The sequence below is a fragment of the Choloepus didactylus genome, chromosome 10 (genome assembly GCF_015220235.1).
Source record: "Choloepus didactylus isolate mChoDid1 chromosome 10, mChoDid1.pri, whole genome shotgun sequence".
In the NCBI taxonomy this organism is placed as follows: domain Eukaryota; kingdom Metazoa; phylum Chordata; class Mammalia; order Pilosa; family Megalonychidae; genus Choloepus; species Choloepus didactylus.
This window is the reverse complement of record NC_051316.1, coordinates 50,142,350-50,159,973: the sequence shown is the minus strand read 5'-3', so window position 1 is coordinate 50,159,973 and position 17,624 is coordinate 50,142,350. Positions and strand designations below refer to the sequence as shown.

The window sequence follows — 17,624 nt, the reverse complement described above, 5'->3', positions numbered from 1 at the left end:
GTATTACAACATATCAATCTGAATGAGTCTCATGTCAAGCACAAATGAAAATTTTTACCTTCTAACATAGGATACTAAAGCTTTGTCAGATTAAAAAAATGTATATTTAGCCTTTTCAGTTATTCCCATTTATGTTGATTTTCTTTTTACTGGAGTGACAGTTGTTTGGTGAGTATATATGCCTGCAACAGTGATCTAAATCAAGACGAGAGTAGACATTTCATATTATTCCCAAAAAATGAACCAATTAGGGATTATTGAGAATCTGATGGATTTAGAGCAGTGGTTCTCAAATTTGAGCATGTATGAGTCACCTGGAGGGCTTGTTAAATCACAAATTGCCACCTCCTCCCTCCCCTTTGGAATTTCTAATTTAATAGGTTTGGGGTGGGAGGAGTCTGAGAAATTACATTTCACACTTTGAGAACCACTGATTTGCTTAATGGCCCTCAGAAGCCATCTCCAGTCGTCGTATCGTTGATTTTGTAAATCTTTCTGGGTTTTTTGATGAAAAATGTAATTTGCATGCCTTTAAGGGTGTGGCTTGTTGCACCTCCAGAATTTCTATGTGGGAACTCACCAGTACGGTTGGATGAGGAATTGGAGGATTTGACTTGAAGCTATAATTGCACCGTGAGCATTCATGTCCGGGTGTTGATGGGGATTACGGGGGGGGGGGGGGGTCTAAAGACCTCTCACAGCAAACCCTCGGTGGTGTCAGTGTGAGAGGCAAATGTGAACTTGGTCACTGACTATACTCATTGTGTCCCCCATGGTGGGTGGGTCATGTTATGAGTGACAGCTGAGTCAGCTCTGTCTCAGTAGCCTTCAGGGCCTGATTGCAGCTAGGGCATGAGGGATGAGGTCCTGGTCCTTGTGGAGTGGCTTGTCACTAAGCAGCAAGAGCCAGAGTAGTAGAGCTGTGCTGGTTTGGATGTATTATGTTCTCCAAAACTCCATTATCTGTGATGCAGTCCTGTGTGGGCAGGAAACATTATTGGTGTTGATTGGGTTGGAGACTTTTGATTGGATGTTTCTGTGGAGATGTGAGCACTCACCGGTGGGTGAGATCTTTCATTGGATAATTTCCATGGAGGCGTGGCCCTGCCCATTCAGCAGGGCCTTGATAGTTCACCGGAACACTATATAAGCTCAGACAGAAGGAGCGGGCTTGCTACAGCCAATACTGGGTCACGCTCCCATTGTACAGGCCTCCTTTCCCCACCTCTCATTTCCACTATGCCAGCAAGAAAATACGGGCAGCAGAAAGATTACAGAACAGTCTTCACACTATAGAAATCTTGAACCATGAAGACAATTTGGTGTTATTTGACTAGCAGTGCTTGTGAAGCTGAGAGGAGACTCCAAGGAGTTCATAAAATGTAGAGACTGTACAAATGCAAGCAGAGAAAGACGACTGTTTCCTTTGAATGCATATCAAATTATCTTAGGAAGAAAAAGTATGTTTTATTCTTTCATGGTTATCTCTAGGCCTAATCATGGTCAGCAAACCCTGGAAACAAACCAAGAAGGAAGCTCAAAGCTTTGTAAATCTCAGAGTAACTGGGAATTCAGAAATAAGAGATGACATTTAGAGAGACAAAGAAATTTCTCAGGAGGATTGCACTTTGTATGGTTCAGATTGCCTTCGAGATTCAAGTTATAATCCACTGGCAAATCCTCAAATTATGAAAACAAGGATCTTGAAGTTCACTCTGGACAATTACAAGAAATGAAGTTTTCACCAAGCCATCAATGACCTTTTTTGGTCCTCTCATCAAGCCCATAAGAGAAAACCTTTAAGCTTTGGCTGGCCTTCTTTGAAAACTTTAAAAAAGATATTAATGAAAAAAAAATCAAATGCACAAAGTGTGTGAACTTTGATAAGATCCTGGTTAAAAACAGATACATTTCAGGGACAACTGGAGAAATGTGACAGTGGATTGAATATTAGATATTAGGGAACCATTGTTAATTCCCTTTGATTTGATAGTGGTGCTGTGGTTGACCAGGAAATGTCTTCATTCTCAGGAGATTTCTGTGGAAGTATTTAGGGTTGAAGGGTCATGATGTCTGAGACTTATTTTCAGATGGTTTGGGAAAAAAAATAATTAAAAAGAGGGATATTAACCATTGTTGAATCTTAGTCGGAGGGTATATGTGTGTTCATTGAACAAGTCTTTCAATCTAGCACTTTTGATATCTTTCAAAATAGTTATTAATAGCCATATAGATTTTCTGGCTAATGAGCAGAATTTAAGCCACTATCAGAGGCTGACAGCCTGTCACATGTTTAATAGTTTCAAGTCTGGCAGCAATGGACTCAATGGACTCCTTTCCCTGTGATATACTTGGCCCATTCCAGAAGACTGGTGTATACTGTTTTTTCTCCCCCCACACTAAGTATTCTGTTGCTAGAGCCTGCCAAGCCCTCGGCAGGAGCCTGTCAATCAGGCATGAGGTTTTCAATCCCCTGGATCTCAAAAAATGAGGCAACATTTGTTGAGCTCAATTATCTCTTTATTAGGAAAACACGGACACCCCACTCTTGGAAATTACTGGAATTTTATTTGCCTCAGGCTTATGACTTGCAACCAAAGACATTGTGCAAAGAAAGCAAAGATTAAGTACACTTTGGGGAGACGCTGACGATACACACTGGTAACAGAGGAGATGAGGCTGACAACAGAAGCCATCCAATACACTACATAGACTGCAGTATTCAATAGCGTTTTCAACAAAACTTGCTTTTGAAAACCAAGAGCAAAAAAATTAAGCAATGTTTACAGTAGACATAAATCTTATACAATTCAAAAAGCATTTTTTCCCCCAGATCAGAGCATAAAATGGAAAAATGTATATGCAGGTGAAATCTAGCTACTGTACATTTATCACCTATTAAAGTTGCTTATATGTACCACAGTGTAAAAAAAAAACAATACTGAACAAATAAAAATGTTAAAAATTGCCTGATGAAAAATAAAATAACCAGTGGCTTTTAATGGCTTCTCCTGGTTATCAGTGCTACAAAAGACAAAAATCTCATTTGAATAGGTGATAAAACCAGGCACAGTCAAACCATTACCAAATTAGACCCAACCCATAGAAATATACTATCCACCCACTTATTTTCCATCAAAAGCTTTTTTTTAATCTTTGAATCTTTGAGGCCCATTTGGTCACAATCTGTTACAAATATTTGTGTGTGTGTGTGTTTTTTTACACCATGATATCATATGTTTGTCTGGCACTATCCTAAAGCTAGTTTATAATATGACGATGATATAGAAACAACCCAGTGACCATATGACAAAATGAACTCACTGGGTAGAAATGAAAGAGGGTAAGAAGGAATTCAGGGAAAAAAGGTCCATGTCAGTCACTCATCATCAGTCCCACTTGCTTCTGACTGTTCCTAAAAGAAAAAAGAAGATAAAATGAAAGGAAATCACATTCAAGGAAAAAAAAAAGGAATGAAAAACACTATCAAGAGCAAAGTAGAAAAGAAATATTATTTGAAACAGTTAACCCTCCAAGCCTCTTCATTCGATGGGAAAATGGAAAGAACTGGCTCCTAAACTAAAAATGAGATTTTCTAATCGAAAATCCCAAGTGACAACCACAGTCTGTGCTAGGGTTTTGTGTCTTTTCACTTTGGCATGAAAACTTTCTGGATTGTAATTTCTATTTTTTGCACTATGTTTTAGAAAATTCATGGGAGAAAAACAAATGATGCTTTTCATGTCTACTCACTATTAGGTCTTCTAAGGGAAACAGTACTTCTTTGAAAAGGCTGTGTCAAGGCATAAGCCTGGGGTGGGATAATAATTCTGAAACCTTTCCATCAGATCACAACGGCAATGGGTTGAAGGAAAACACAAACTAGCATATATACTAGTATGGAAAAATATATTTCCAGGAAAAAAAAAGTAGGGGGTGGGTGGCAGAGGACCTGGGCTGTTCTGCAAAGTGAATGAAATGCACTTGAAGGTAAGGTAGGAGATTCCATCAGGAGTTCTACCTCAGTGCCCCAGCAGTCTAGGATAGCACACTAGACTGAGATATGCTACTTAGGACTGAATTCAGCTTCTGTACATACTTGGTACAGGACCTGGAACAAAACACACATAACCTGAGTATGATCTCCCCTTGGTAAGAAGTTGAGAGCTGCTGAAGTCATCACATATGCTAAATAGGAAATCCCCTATTTCGGGGCCTGGCTCTGAATTTTCCAAATATAAGACCTCTAGGTATTTAAAAATTCATTGTGATTCTTTGTACAGCAAGGTAAGTAGCAACCTGAGCCCAAAGATCTGGCACCATCACACTTTTTCTCATTCTTTAATCATTATGTATTAGGCACTAGGCCGAGAGTCATGGATATAAAATAACAGGCCGCAGAGAAAAATATATTTAAGTGCAGGAGAAGAAAAGGAAGAGGAAATGGGAACTTGATTTAGTATTGTTTCATTTCTGAAGACTATTATAAAAGCAATAAACAAAGACCTAAATTCTTTTTTATAAACCATACAGCTCAGTTCACATCCCTTGATAATGAAATCTTACCAAATCTTTATGTTTTCTTCCTGGGTAATAAAAAATTGAAAAGCTTTGAAAGGGCATGGGAATGTGCGAGGTACAGAGAAGGCTGCGCTTCTATCAGGCCCGCCCCACTTACATTTTCATCCTGTTCTTCATCACTGTCAAAATCACTCACTACAGGTTTGGCTTTTCCTCGATTGGGCCTTTTCTTGCCTTTTCCTTTGTCCCGGCCTTTCTCGTCTTTCTTATTAAGCTTGATTTTCACCTTCACAGATTTTGCTGCCAAGAAAACAAAACAGAGAGGAGTGAGGAATCACGGGGAAATCTCTTTACAGGTGGCAAAGATCGACACCTGCAGATAAAACCAAGCGGCCTGGGGTGCCCAGAACCTTTTCGGGTTTGAGCCATTTTCTGTTGTGCTGTCTGGTTAGCACCTTCCACTTGCAAAAGTGTCTCCGTCTGGATGATAAATTATACAGTCGTACTGAACAGGCAATGAGAAGCACGAGGTTTCACAGAGGGCAGCTGGGCTGGGTTCTTTCCCCCAGTGGCTGCCCAGGATCAGCTCTTCCTGCAGAGGATTAGAGATGCCTTTCCTATGTTGTGCAGTTGTGTGGATATTTATTTAATAGAAGTTTTACATTTAAAAAATACAAGTAAGTGCAAAGGTTTTTTTGTTTGTTTGTTTTTAAAAAGCCAATAATTTTATTTGTGTAGATAACTCGTTTGACTTCAGAGAAAATTCAAGTGGCAGAATAACATTTAAACAGCACAGAAAGGTACAAAAAGATAGAAACAAAACACGTATCAGTGCATATGTATATATATATGTATATAATTTGATTTTTGATAGTTATCCCAAAGGGATTTTTATACATGTCCATATTCCATACCTAGCTTTGTTATTCATATATGTGGGACATCTTTACATACTGTGCACACAAACTTTTTTTTTTTTTGTAGCTTTGTAAAGACTTGTAAGTTTAGAGAAAAATCATGCAGAAAGTATAGGGAAGTATATAGTTCCCATATTACCCCTTTTCCCCCAACACACACACACACAGCTTTCCCTGTTACTCAGTTTGCATTGCTGTGGTACCCTTGTTACCACTGGTGAAACAGTATAATAATTATACCATTCATTACAATTCAGTTTACATTGGGGTCCTCTGTGTTGTACAAACAGGTATGTGTTTTGTTTTGTTTTTTTAACTTTTATTCTGTACAAACTAAAATTTCCCATTTTCCCCACTTTTTAACAATACAACTCAATGGTGTTATGACATTCATAGTCCTGTGATATCCATCACCACTATCCGAAACTAAAACCTTTCCATCTCACCCTAAAACAATACCTCTGTACCCATTAAACATAGTTCCCCATTCCCTTTCCTGATTCTGGCCTCTGGTAACTTGTTTTCTAGTTTCCAACTCTATGAATTTGCAAATTCCGATTATTTCAAATCAGTATTTGTCCTTTTGTGTCTGGCTTATTTCACTCAACTTGATGTCTTCAAAGTTCATCCATGTTGTCACATGTATCTGAACTTCATTCCTTTTTAGGGCCGAATAATCTCATTGTGTGTATATACCAAATTTCGCTTATCCAGTCATCGGTTGAGCAACTTGGGTTGCTTCCATCTTGGGGCAATTGTGAATAATGCCACTATCGACATCAGTGTGCAAATATCTGTTTGAGTAAACTGATTTTAATGCTTTGCCTGCACCATTTTGTATTCCTGCTGACAACGTAACAGGGTTCCTATTTCTCTGCATCCTCTCCAACTTACTTTCCATTTTTATAACAGACATTCTAGTAGGTATGAAAGGGTTTCTTATCATAGCTTTGATTTGCATTCTCCTGATGGCTAATGATGTTGAGCATCTCTTGATGTGCTTTTTAGACCTTTGTGTATCCTCTTTAGAGAAAAGTTCAAAATCTGTTGCCCATTTTTAATTTGGGTTGTTTGTCTTTTTGTTGTTGCGTTGTAGGAGTTTTTTATATATTGCAGTTGTTAAACCCTTATCAGATATGTGACTTCCAAATATTTCCTCTCATTTTGTAGGTTGTCCTATTACAGTCACAATATGCTCCTTTGATGCACGAAAGTTTTTAAATTTTGATGAAGTCCATTTATCTGTTTTTTCCTCTGTGGCTCATGCATTCATGCAAAGTCTAAGAAATCATTGCCTAACACAGGGTCCCAAAGATGTTCCTCTATGTTTTCCTCTAGGAGTTTGATAGTTCTGAGTCTTATATTTAGCTCTTGGATACATTTTGAATTGATTTTTGCATATAGACATCCAGTTTTCCCAACACCATTTCTTGAATAGACAGTTCATTTCCTATTGAGTGGACTTGGCCTCTTGTTAAAAATCATATAAGTGAGGGATTCTGCCCAAAATCTCAAATAGTATCTATTGATCTATATGCCTGTCCTTGTGCCAATAGCATGCTATATTTTGATTACTGTTTAGTAAGTTTTAAAATCAGAAAGTGAGTCCTCCAACTTTATTCTTTGTGAAGGTGATTTTGGCTATGTAGGGCCCTTTACCATTCTATATGAATTAGATGATTGTCTTTTGCATTTTTGCAAAGGTTGTTGTTAAAATATTGATTGGGATAGTATTGAATATCAGTATTGCCTTGGGTAGAGTTGACATCTTAATGATATTTATTCTTCAAATCCATGAACATGGAATGTCTGTACATTTACTTAGGTTGTCCTTGATTTCTTTCAACGTTTATAGTTTTCTGTGTACAAGTGCTTTATATCCTTGGTTAGATTTATTGCTAGATATGTTATTTTCTTTTTCTTGTTATTGTACATGGAATTATTTTCTTGATTTCTTTTTCATATTGTTCATCAGCAGTGTATGGAAATGTTACTGATTTTTGTGTGATCTTATACCTGCCACTTGGCTGATTTCATTTAATAGCTTTTTTGCAGATTTTTCCAAATTTTCTTTAAATAGGATCATGTCATCTGCAAATAGGGAAAGCTTTACTTCTTCCTTTCCAATCTGGAAGCTGTTTCATTTCTTTTTCTTGCCTCATGGATCTGGCTAGAACTTCCAATACAGGTTGAATAAAGTAGTGTCAGTGGGATCCTTGTTTGGTTTCTGAGCTCTATTTCATTTATCTTTGCTCTAATTTTTATTTCTTTCCTTCTGCTTCCTTTGGGCTTAGTTTGCTCTTTTTATTTTATAGTTCCTCCAGCTGTGAGGTTAGATTGATTTAATTTTTCTCATTTTTTAAAGTAAACATTTAGACCTATACATTTCCCTCTCAGCACTGCCTTTGATGGACCGCATAAATTTTGTGATGTTGTGTTTTCATTTTCATTCACCTCAAGATATTTTCTAATTTTCCTTATTTCCTCTTTAACCCACTGGTTGTTTAAAAGTTGTCTAATTTCCACATATCTGTGAATTTTCTACTTCTCCCTCTGTTATTGATCTCTAGCTTGATTCCACTGTGAGCAGATACATTATATTATTTCAGTATTTAGTTTGTTGAGATGTTTTGTGACCCAACACGTGGTCTGTCCTAGAGAATGATCCTGGTGCACATGAGTAGAATGTGTATTCTGTCATTGTTAGGTGAAGTGTTCTATATATGAGTGTCAGGTCTGGTTGGTTTAGGGTATTGTTCAATTCCTCGATTACCTTTGAGCTTCTGTCTAGATGTTCTAGCCATTATTCAATGTGTTGTAATGAAGTTTCCTACTATTACTGTTGAATTGTCTATTTCTCCCTTCAACTTTGTTGATATCTGCTTCACATATTTAGGGGCTCTGTCATTAAGTGAATATATTTATAATTGTTATGTTTTGTTGAAATGACCCATTTGGCAGTATACAGTGATCTTCTTTATCCCTCATAAGTTTTATCTGTTTTTATGGTAGAATAGCTACCCAGCTCTGTTTTGGTTACTATTTGCATGGTACATATATATTTTCCATCCTTTCACTTTCAACCTACTTATGTCTTTGACTTTTAAGAGAGTCTCTTACAGACAGCTTCTGATTGGGTCATGCTTTTGTATCCATTCTGTTAATCTCTGTTTTTTGACTGGAAAATTTAATCTATTTACATTGAAAATCACTACAGATAATATACAATTTTCTTGTGCAATTTGCTATTTTTTTCTTCATAAATTTTATACCTTTTTTTGGACCCTCAATTCTTCCATTACTGCCTGCTTGCATGTGATTTGATTTTTGTAGTGTCATTTTGAGTCCCTTTTGGCTTCCTTCTGTGTCTACTTTTCATCTATTTTCTTTGTAGTTACCACAGGGTTTGGATTTAACATCCTAAAGTTATAACAATCACATTTGATTTGATACCAAGAGAATTTCAATAGCATACATATACACTGTTCCTATACTCCTCTGCCCCCCACCATTTTTTGTACTTGTTACCTCTTATATCTTTGTATATATCCAAAAACATAGATTTATCATTACTTTCTATGCATTTGCATTTTAGCACCTGTAGGAAGAAGTGGAGTTACATGCCAAAAAAAACAATACAATAATACTGGCATTTATAAATTACCCACGTGGGTACCTTTACCAGAGGTTTTTATTTAATAATGGAGCTTTGATCCATTGGCCAGTGTCATTTCCTTTCAGTTGTTAGGATTTTCTGTAGTCTTGCCTGCAGTGCAAGTGTGGTGGAAAACTTACCTCAGTTTTTGTTTATCTGGGAATGTCTTAATCTTTCCCTCATCTTTGAAAGACAATCTTGCTGGGCAAACGATTCTGGGTTGGTATTTTGAGTTTCCTTGTTGCTAAGCAAATGCCATGCAACAGGTTGGCTTAAACAACAGGAATTTATTGGCTCAGGGTTTTGAGGCTAGAAGTCCAAAATCAAGGTGTAATCAAGGCAATGCTTTCTCCCAGAAGGCTGTGAGGTTCTGGGGCTGGCTGGCAGTGATCGTTGGTCCTTGGCTTTTCTGTCACATGCAGCCTCACAAGACTTATCTGTGTTCCACGGACTTTCAGCTTCTTCCTGTGGCTTTTTCCTTTGTGTGTCTGAATTTCATTCTGCTTCAAGGGACTCCAGTAATAGGATTAAGGCCCACCCTGATTGTGGTGGGCCACACCTCAACTGAAGTTGCCTCATAAAAAGGTCCTACTTACAGTGGGCTCACACCCACAGGAGTGGATTAAGTTTAAGAACATGTTTTTCTGGGGTACATACAGCTACAATCCATCACAGATGGCAGTTGTTTTCTTTTAGCACATGAATCATTTCATCCTCCTGGCCTCTTGCTCCATTGTTTCTGATGATAAATTGAGACTTAGTCTTATTGGGACTCTCTTGCAACATTGGCATTCAAGAATGTGACTGCAATGTGTGTGGGAGTGGTTCTCTTCAGGTTCATACTGTTTGAGGTTTGTTGGTACTCATTAAATTTGGGAAGTTTTCTTCCATTATTTCTTTGAATATGTCTTCTGCCCTTTTCTCGCTTCCTCTGGGACTCCCATAACGAAACACTTGATAGTGTCCCCAAGTCTCTTAGGCTCTGTACACTTTTTCCATTCTTTCTTTCTTCTTCTCTGCCTGAATCATTTCAATTGTCTTGTCTTCAAGTTCACTGAGTCTTTCTCCTGCCAGCTGTAATCTGCTATTGAAACCCTCTAGAAATTGTTTTTCAGTTATGGTTTTCAATTCCAGTATTTTTGTTTGATTCCTTGTTAAAATGTCTGCCTCCTTATTGAGATTCTCATATTGCTCATTCATTGTTTTCCTTATATCATTTTGTTCTCTGACTTTGTGCATATCAAAGATCATTTTAAAAAAATCTTTTCTGGTTTTTCTAAACTCTGGTATTCTTCATTGAAAGGTTTTAAAGCTTTATTTTTTGTTCTTTTGAATGGGCCTTCGTTTCCTGTTTGTCTTGAAATCCTTTTGTTCTACACTGTACATTTTAATTTGTTATTTCTGGGATTTAGTCTCTGAGCTGTCTGTTCCTTAAGTTGTATCCACTAGTGAAATGAGATTTGACTGCCAGAAGGTAACAAAATCTAAAAAAGCAACACACAAAAAAAACACCTTTCACAGTCTTTTCAGATTGGCTCTGTTAACTGGTGCTCTCCTTCAGAATTCTGCCCTCCTACCAAGATCAGTCGAAGTGAAAGGGAAGTGTAGGGTCCTCTCCATGTACTCCGAGCCTGCGTGTTGTCCTTGGCTTGTTCTCACTCGTGGCCTTAGGAACACCTGCCTTTTGCAGGAGTCCAAATGTCCCCTGTACTCCCTATGAAACACACTGACCCCTCTTGGGTGTCCTGTTGTAAGTTTAAAGCTGGTAATCCCTTATCCCAGGTCATTTTGATTTACTTCTTACACTGCTTTAGCTGACCACTAGATGCTTTTTCCTGGAGGGCAAGTTCTGGGAAGGCAAGCCAGAGATGGGTTTTGTGGTTCAATATTTTAGGCTGCTAATGAATAGACTGGCACCAACTTATAGGCACTCCAGCTACACATAGGGGTTACTCTGTTCTATCCAAAACAGGGCCAGGGACTCGCAGTGGGAGCCTAGACCAGCCTCTCACTGAACCTGGGAGGGGTGCCATGAGCTGCTTCTACCATTTTTAAGGTACCTTTTCTTTCTTTTTTTTTTTTTTTTTTGTGAACTTTAACATATATACATAACAGTGTCAACAAGTAGAGAGAGCAAATCTCAAAGAATGTCATGGGTCACAGTTCCACAACTTCAGCCATTTCCATTACTGTAAAATATAACATACATACAGAAAGGTGTCAACGGTCTATGTATAGCTCAACAAGCAGTCATATAGGTCACTGCAAAAATTGTTATGGGTTACCATTCCCCAGTCTGAGTCCCTTCCCTAGTATGCAGAAAGTTGAAGACCTTCATGGCACAGTTCAATGAGCAGCTATAGAGCAAATCCCAAGGGATGCTATAGGCTTCAGTTCCACCATGCCGTGCACCATTCCTACACCCCAGCATCCAAAAATGTAAACATGTAACAGTTCAGTATTCATAGACCTTTGTTAAATCTTATCTTGTTTGTTGCTACCGTTTCCTCTCACTTAATCTCTTTCTCCATCTTCAGGGGTGTCTAAACAGTGACCACCCTAACTTGTTCATATTAAAAGGTATTGAAAGGGGGTGTTGACAGTATGGGGCTGTTGCTTCTGGGTTTTAGAACTTATCTTGGATAGGAACACTCTAATGGATTGAAGTTTCTAAGAGATAAAACTTAGTGAGTGAATCTTTTATAGACTCTCAGGTAGGTAGGGACCTTACTTTTGATAAGGGTGTGGCATGCTGTGGCCATTTGGGATCTCTCAGCCACTGTGACCTCAGCTTGTTACCTTTCTGTCAAGTAGGCATTTTTAATCCCTCTCTGCCAGGGCCCAGCTCATTCCCAGGAGTCATGTCCCTCGTCGGGGGTGGGGGGAGGTTAAAGAATTTATTTGCGCAGATGGGTTTACAGAGAGAAAGGCCACATCTAAGCAACAAAGGGGCTGCCTGAAGGCACCTCTTAGATGTGATTATAGGAGAGCTCAGCCTCCTATTTACAATGCTAGATTTTACAAGAACAAGTTTCAAGTCAAGGGCCTGATTCATTAAATAGTGGGTTCCTAACTTGACTTAATGTATATTCTATCCCAAGCTAAATGGTCAGTTTCTTACATTATCTTCACTTAGTTGTACAATCATCTTTGTCAACTTCAAACAATTATCATAACATAATACATCCCAGAGCTCTTATCAGCTGCTAATTAGTGTAGAGTTGGTAAGGTATTTCTGTTAAATACAGTCAGTAAAGTTGGTAAGGTATTTCTATTAAATATAGTCATTAATACATAATGGGTAGTTTCTCCATACTACTCTGTTGTTAACCCTCTGCAGCAAAGTCATAGCTTATATCATGCTAACACTTACGTTTGTGGTGCTATTCTGTGACTTACTTGCCTTTAAACAACCATTTATGAACATGTTCACATTCAAGGCATCACTGGTCCAGTAACAGGTGCCTTTTCTTAACTGAGCCCTTTGGTCAGTGACTCCAACCCTTTCTTTGTTAGAGTGTTGAGAACGATGGCTCTGCAAATTTTTGCTATTTGTTTGAAGACTCTGTGGGAGAATGGAACCCTGGAGCATCATATGCTGCCATACTGGTTGACCAGCAAGCTTTTTAAGAGTTGTGAGTGGATTGGAGGGTAAGCACTGGAAGATAGGTGAGTGCTTTACTGAGGTGGTGATTAGGACCTCTTGGTTAGTAGGTTCTCCTTTATGGTAATTAGGCCAGCTGGTGTCGGTAAGGGCTGGGAGAGAGGAGGAAGGAGATGAAGAACTACCCAGTTGAGTGTCTCTCAGGCACTGGTATAGCCTGGGGGAGAGTGAAAGGGGACAGGAAGGTTGGGACCAGTGTGATGTTTAGAAGTGTTAACTGTCTCTCTTCCTTTTTTCTTTCCCAGCAGTCTCACAGGTGCAAGATATGTTCCAAGGAGGTGAGGGAGCAGGTATGAGCATGCAAGGGTTAAGGCTGGCAGTGTGGACATGGCCCTGAGTTCCTGAGCTACTGAGGCTCCCCATCAATGTTGGGAAACAATGCACTGATCCTGCCTAATTCTTTTCTTATATCTTATGGGTACAGCATAAATTAATCAGTCCCCATGTTTTTTTACTAGTCTGAACAAAGCTACAGTAAAACTACGTCATAACATATCTTGGCAGAATCTTCTGGGGAAAGGGCTGAGGGACACGGCTAGACATGTCTATTTGGCGAATTTCTAATAGTGTTGTGTCAAATTAGCTGTCAGAAAGATTGCACCCATCCCCACAGGGTTATTCTGAGGACAGAAACAAAACCTCTTGAATATATTCAAAGTACTATCATTTCGTGCTAGAGTATCCTGTTTGTTGGTTCTTGAGGCACCTAGAAAAAGGTACTGGCTTTGAGAGATTCAGAGCCCTAGAAGGAATTTTAGAAATGGAAATTTTTCAGCTTTCTATTGTGACATGGAGGTATACACAAAACATTTACTAAAATGAGCTCTTACATAAGTGAGAGGGCTGTTTTGAACTAAAGTTTAGTGGCAACAACTGCCTCTCCCCCCACCCCAAATGGGGCAAAGGCTGGCATATCCTAGTGCACAGAATAACTAGTCATAGTTAAGAATTGTGCTTAAATGTCTACTGCTTCACAAGCTACAAAGTGAGGATCTTTTGCTTTGGGTATGATAACATGGAGAAATGTATGAAGTATGGGGATTTCAAAGAAGTCAGTCATACTTGGCATCTCTAAGTTAGAGTAAAAAGAATGAAATAGCTTCATCTACACAGGTGTATTTCTTTACGGCATGGATTTTGAAATCCATGCAAGATATAAAATGGTAAAGGTAAAACACACTGTGCCAGTTTGGATATATATATATTATGTCCCCTAGAAAAGCCATATTCTTGAATGCAGTCTTTTGGGGGGGGGGGCAAACTGATTAGTCAGTTGATTAGTGTGGAACCTCTGATTAAATTTTTTCCGTGGAGGTGTGGACACTTGCTGACACTTGGAGATGCTTACAGATGCAGACAGAAGGACATGTGGAGATCCTAAACTAAGAGAAACCCAGAGACATTTTGGAGAAAGCCACTTTGAAACACAACCCTGGAGCAAAGGAACAGCAGATGCCAGCCATATGCCCTCCCAGCTGACAGAGGCGTTCCAGACACCATCGGCCATGGTTCAGTGAAGGTACCCGCTTGTTGAGGCCTTAGTTTGGACACTTTTATAGCCTTAGGACTGTAACTCTGTAGCCAAATAACCCCCTGTATAAAAGCCAATCCATTCCTGGTATTTGGCATAACCAGAACACACACCCTCAAGAATATTATCTAAATGAGCCTTTGGAGTGTGCAACACTCTAAAGCTATCAGCTTTGTGGGTCAGTGTAATGGTCCATCTAAATAACATCCACCTGATGGTCTACTGTGGACAGGCCAGCTAATAAATTGGACCACCAGGTGAGCCTTATAAAACACTAGTGTAAGGTTTTATGATACCAAGGTATGGCTGCAGAAGAGATTGATCTGTTGAGCACCTAAGCAACTAGCAAGCACAAGCCCACAACAAGACACAGGCAGGGAGGACCTTGGGCTTCTCAGTCACCTTATACAGACCTTCCTGATAGGAATAAAAAACCTGTGCTATTGCCATCTGGGTACAAAACCCACATTTCAGAGTTAACATTTTAAATATTAAAATGGACAGTGTACAAAAGAATATCCAAAGAGGGTAGAAATCCAGAAAACACCACGGACAAAGACTTTAAAATTATCTTCAATATGCCCAAGGAGAAGAAAGAAAATGCAGAGAAAGAACTAAAAGGGTACTAGGAAAATTTAAAAAGGAACAAACAGGAGTTGAAAACCACACAACCAGAAATGACAATTTCCTAGGAGGGTTTCAATAGCAGACTGGAGCTGGCAGAAGAAAGAATTGAAAGACTCAAAGAGAAGACAATTGAGATGAGTTGGGCTGAAGAACAGAAGGAAAAAAGAATTAAGAATTATAAAAAGCAAAAATGGCCTAACAGCCCTGTTCTAGTTTGCGAATGCTGCTGGAATGCAAAACACCAGGAATGGAGTGGCTTTTATAAAAGGGGGTTTATTTGGTTACACAGTTACAGTCTCAAGGCCATAAAGTGTCCAAGGTAAGGCATCAACAATCGGGTACCTTCACTGGAGGATGGCCAATGGTGTCTGGAAAACCTCTGTTACCTGGGAAGGCACGTGGCTGGTGTCTGCTCCAAAGTTCTGATTTCAAAATGGCTTTCTCCCAGGATGTTCCTCTCTAGGCTGCAGTTCCTCAAAAATGTCACTCTTAGTTGCACTTGCTGTATCTGTCCTCTCTTAGCTTCTCCAGAGCAAGTCTGCTTTCAACAGCTGTCTTCAAACTGTCTCTCATCTGCAGCTCCTGTGCTTTCTTCAAAGTGTCCCTCTTGGCTGTAGCTCCTCTTCAAAATGCCACTCTCAGCTGAACTGAGTTCCCTCTGCCCCTCAGCTCATTTATATGGCTCCACTGATCAAGGCCCACCCAATGGGCAGGCCAACACTCCATGGAAATTATCCAATTAGAGTCATCACCCACAGTTGGGTGGGGCGCATCTCCAAAGAAACACTCAAAGAATTAGAATGTAATCAACACTGATAACGTCTGCCCACACAAGATTACATCAAAGATAATGGCTTTCGGGGGACACAATATATTCAAACTGGCACAAGCACTCTGGGAAACCATCAAGCACACCAATATACACATTATGGGAGTCACAGATGGAGGAGAAAGGTGCAGAAGGAATATTCAAAGGATTAATAGCAGTCAACTTCTCAGCCTTAGCAAAAGACATGCATATGCACATCTAAACATCTAAGCAGCCCAGAGAACACCAAAAAGGGTAAACACGAATAAAAATATACCCCCCATCACACTGCTGAATGCAAAGGAGAAAGCCCTGAAAACCACAGTGTTATGTGCAAGGGAGTCAGGGAGTCCCATTAGCCTGAGTGCTGATCTCTCATCAGAAACAGAGGTTTGAAATCCTTAAAGTGCTGAAAGAAATAACTGATAGCCCAGCAGTGTCTCGACAAGACTTTCTTTAAAAATGGGGAAGAGATTAAGTCATTCCCAGATAAACAAAAGCTGAGGGGGTTCATCACCATTTGACCTGTCCTACAAGCAATGCTAAAGGGCAGCTCTTCAGACTGAAAGGAAAGGATGTTAGACGGTGGTCCAAGGCAGCATGAAGAAATCAAGACCTCCGATAAAGGAAACCATTTGAGTGATTGTAAATGAATGCTAGCACTATTGTATGGTACTTTTTGGTATATTAGTCTGCTACTTACTTCCTGCAGGTGCTATAATGTGAATGCATAAAAAGAAAGGCTAAATCTATGGTTGAAGACATACAATGTACAAGGATATAATTGGTAGCAGGTACAAAATGGTGGGAGAAAAGTGTATGCTATTGCAGTCAAGTTGGTATCAAACCAAATATGATTGGTATATATTTAGGATGTTTAATTGAAAAATATATCTAGATAGAAATGAGAAGGCACTCTATAGTACAATGCAAAAAATCAAACAAACATAAAAGGAGGCTTTATTGGAAATAAGGGACAAAAGGTCTAAGATGTACAAAGATTAAATAGCAAAGACCTGTAGTATCAGTGACCTAAAAGAATGACCCAACCAGATGCTGTCTCCTAGAGACTTACCTTAAAATCAAAGACATAGGATGCAAAAAATATATACCATGCAAGTAGTAACCTAGAGAAAGCTAAAATAGCTATACTAACATTAACATCAGATAACACAGACTTCAAGTCAAAAACAGTTAAAAGCGACAAAGGTGGTTATCAGCAAGAAGTTGTAACAATTACAAATATATCTGCACCTAACAGCAAAGTCCCAAAATATATAAAAATATAGGAAGCAAATACTGACAGATTTGAAGGGAGACATTGAAGGTTCTACATTAAGTCATGGGAGATTTGAGTTTACCACCTTCAATACTGGATACTGGATAGAACATCCAGACTCGAGCAGTACCCTAAACCAACTAGACCTGACATTCATATACAGAACACTTCACCTAACAGCAGAATACACCTTCTAGCCATGTGCACAGGGATCATTCTCTATGACAGAGCAGGTGTTGGGTCACAAAACAAATCTCAATAAATTAAAAAGTACTGAAATCATACAATATATCTTCTCTAATCACAATGAAATCAAGCTAGAGAACAATAGCAGAAGAAGAAGTAGAAAATTCACAGCTATGTGGAAATTAGACAGCTCAACCAACCAAGGGCTTAAAGAGGAAATATAACAATAGAAATTAGAAAATATCTTGCGTTGAATAATGCAGGCATACCTTGGAGATACCGCTGGTTCAATTTCAGACCACCACAATTAAGTAAATGCCATGATAACTCAGGTCACATGAAATGTCTGGTTTCCCAGTGCATGTAAAAGTTACAATTATATTATACTATAGTCTATTAAGTGTGCAATAGCAATACATCTAGAAAAACAATTTAT

The 17,624-nt window shown here is 38.9% G+C and overlaps 1 protein-coding gene across 6 annotated transcripts in view; it reads right to left on the bottom strand.

Annotated features, from left to right (window-relative positions):
- Positions 1-2,502: 2,502 nt before the first annotated feature.
- The window catches only part of SMARCA2 (SWI/SNF related, matrix associated, actin dependent regulator of chromatin, subfamily a, member 2), a 180,466-nt gene continuing 165,344 nt past the window's right edge, over positions 2,503-17,624 (bottom strand). For 4 of the 6 annotated variants that reach the window (XM_037798281.1, XM_037798282.1, XM_037798283.1 and 1 more), the window contains exons 33-34: positions 4,679-4,821; positions 3,380-3,415 (exon numbers count right to left, since the gene is read on the bottom strand). In XM_037798281.1, coding sequence (XP_037654209.1) covers positions 3,380-3,415; positions 4,679-4,821 — 179 coding nt within the window. Of the gene's footprint in view, positions 3,416-4,678; positions 4,822-17,624 lie in introns of all 6 variants that reach the window. The other 2 variants (XM_037798279.1, XM_037798284.1) reach the window with 1 other exon arrangement.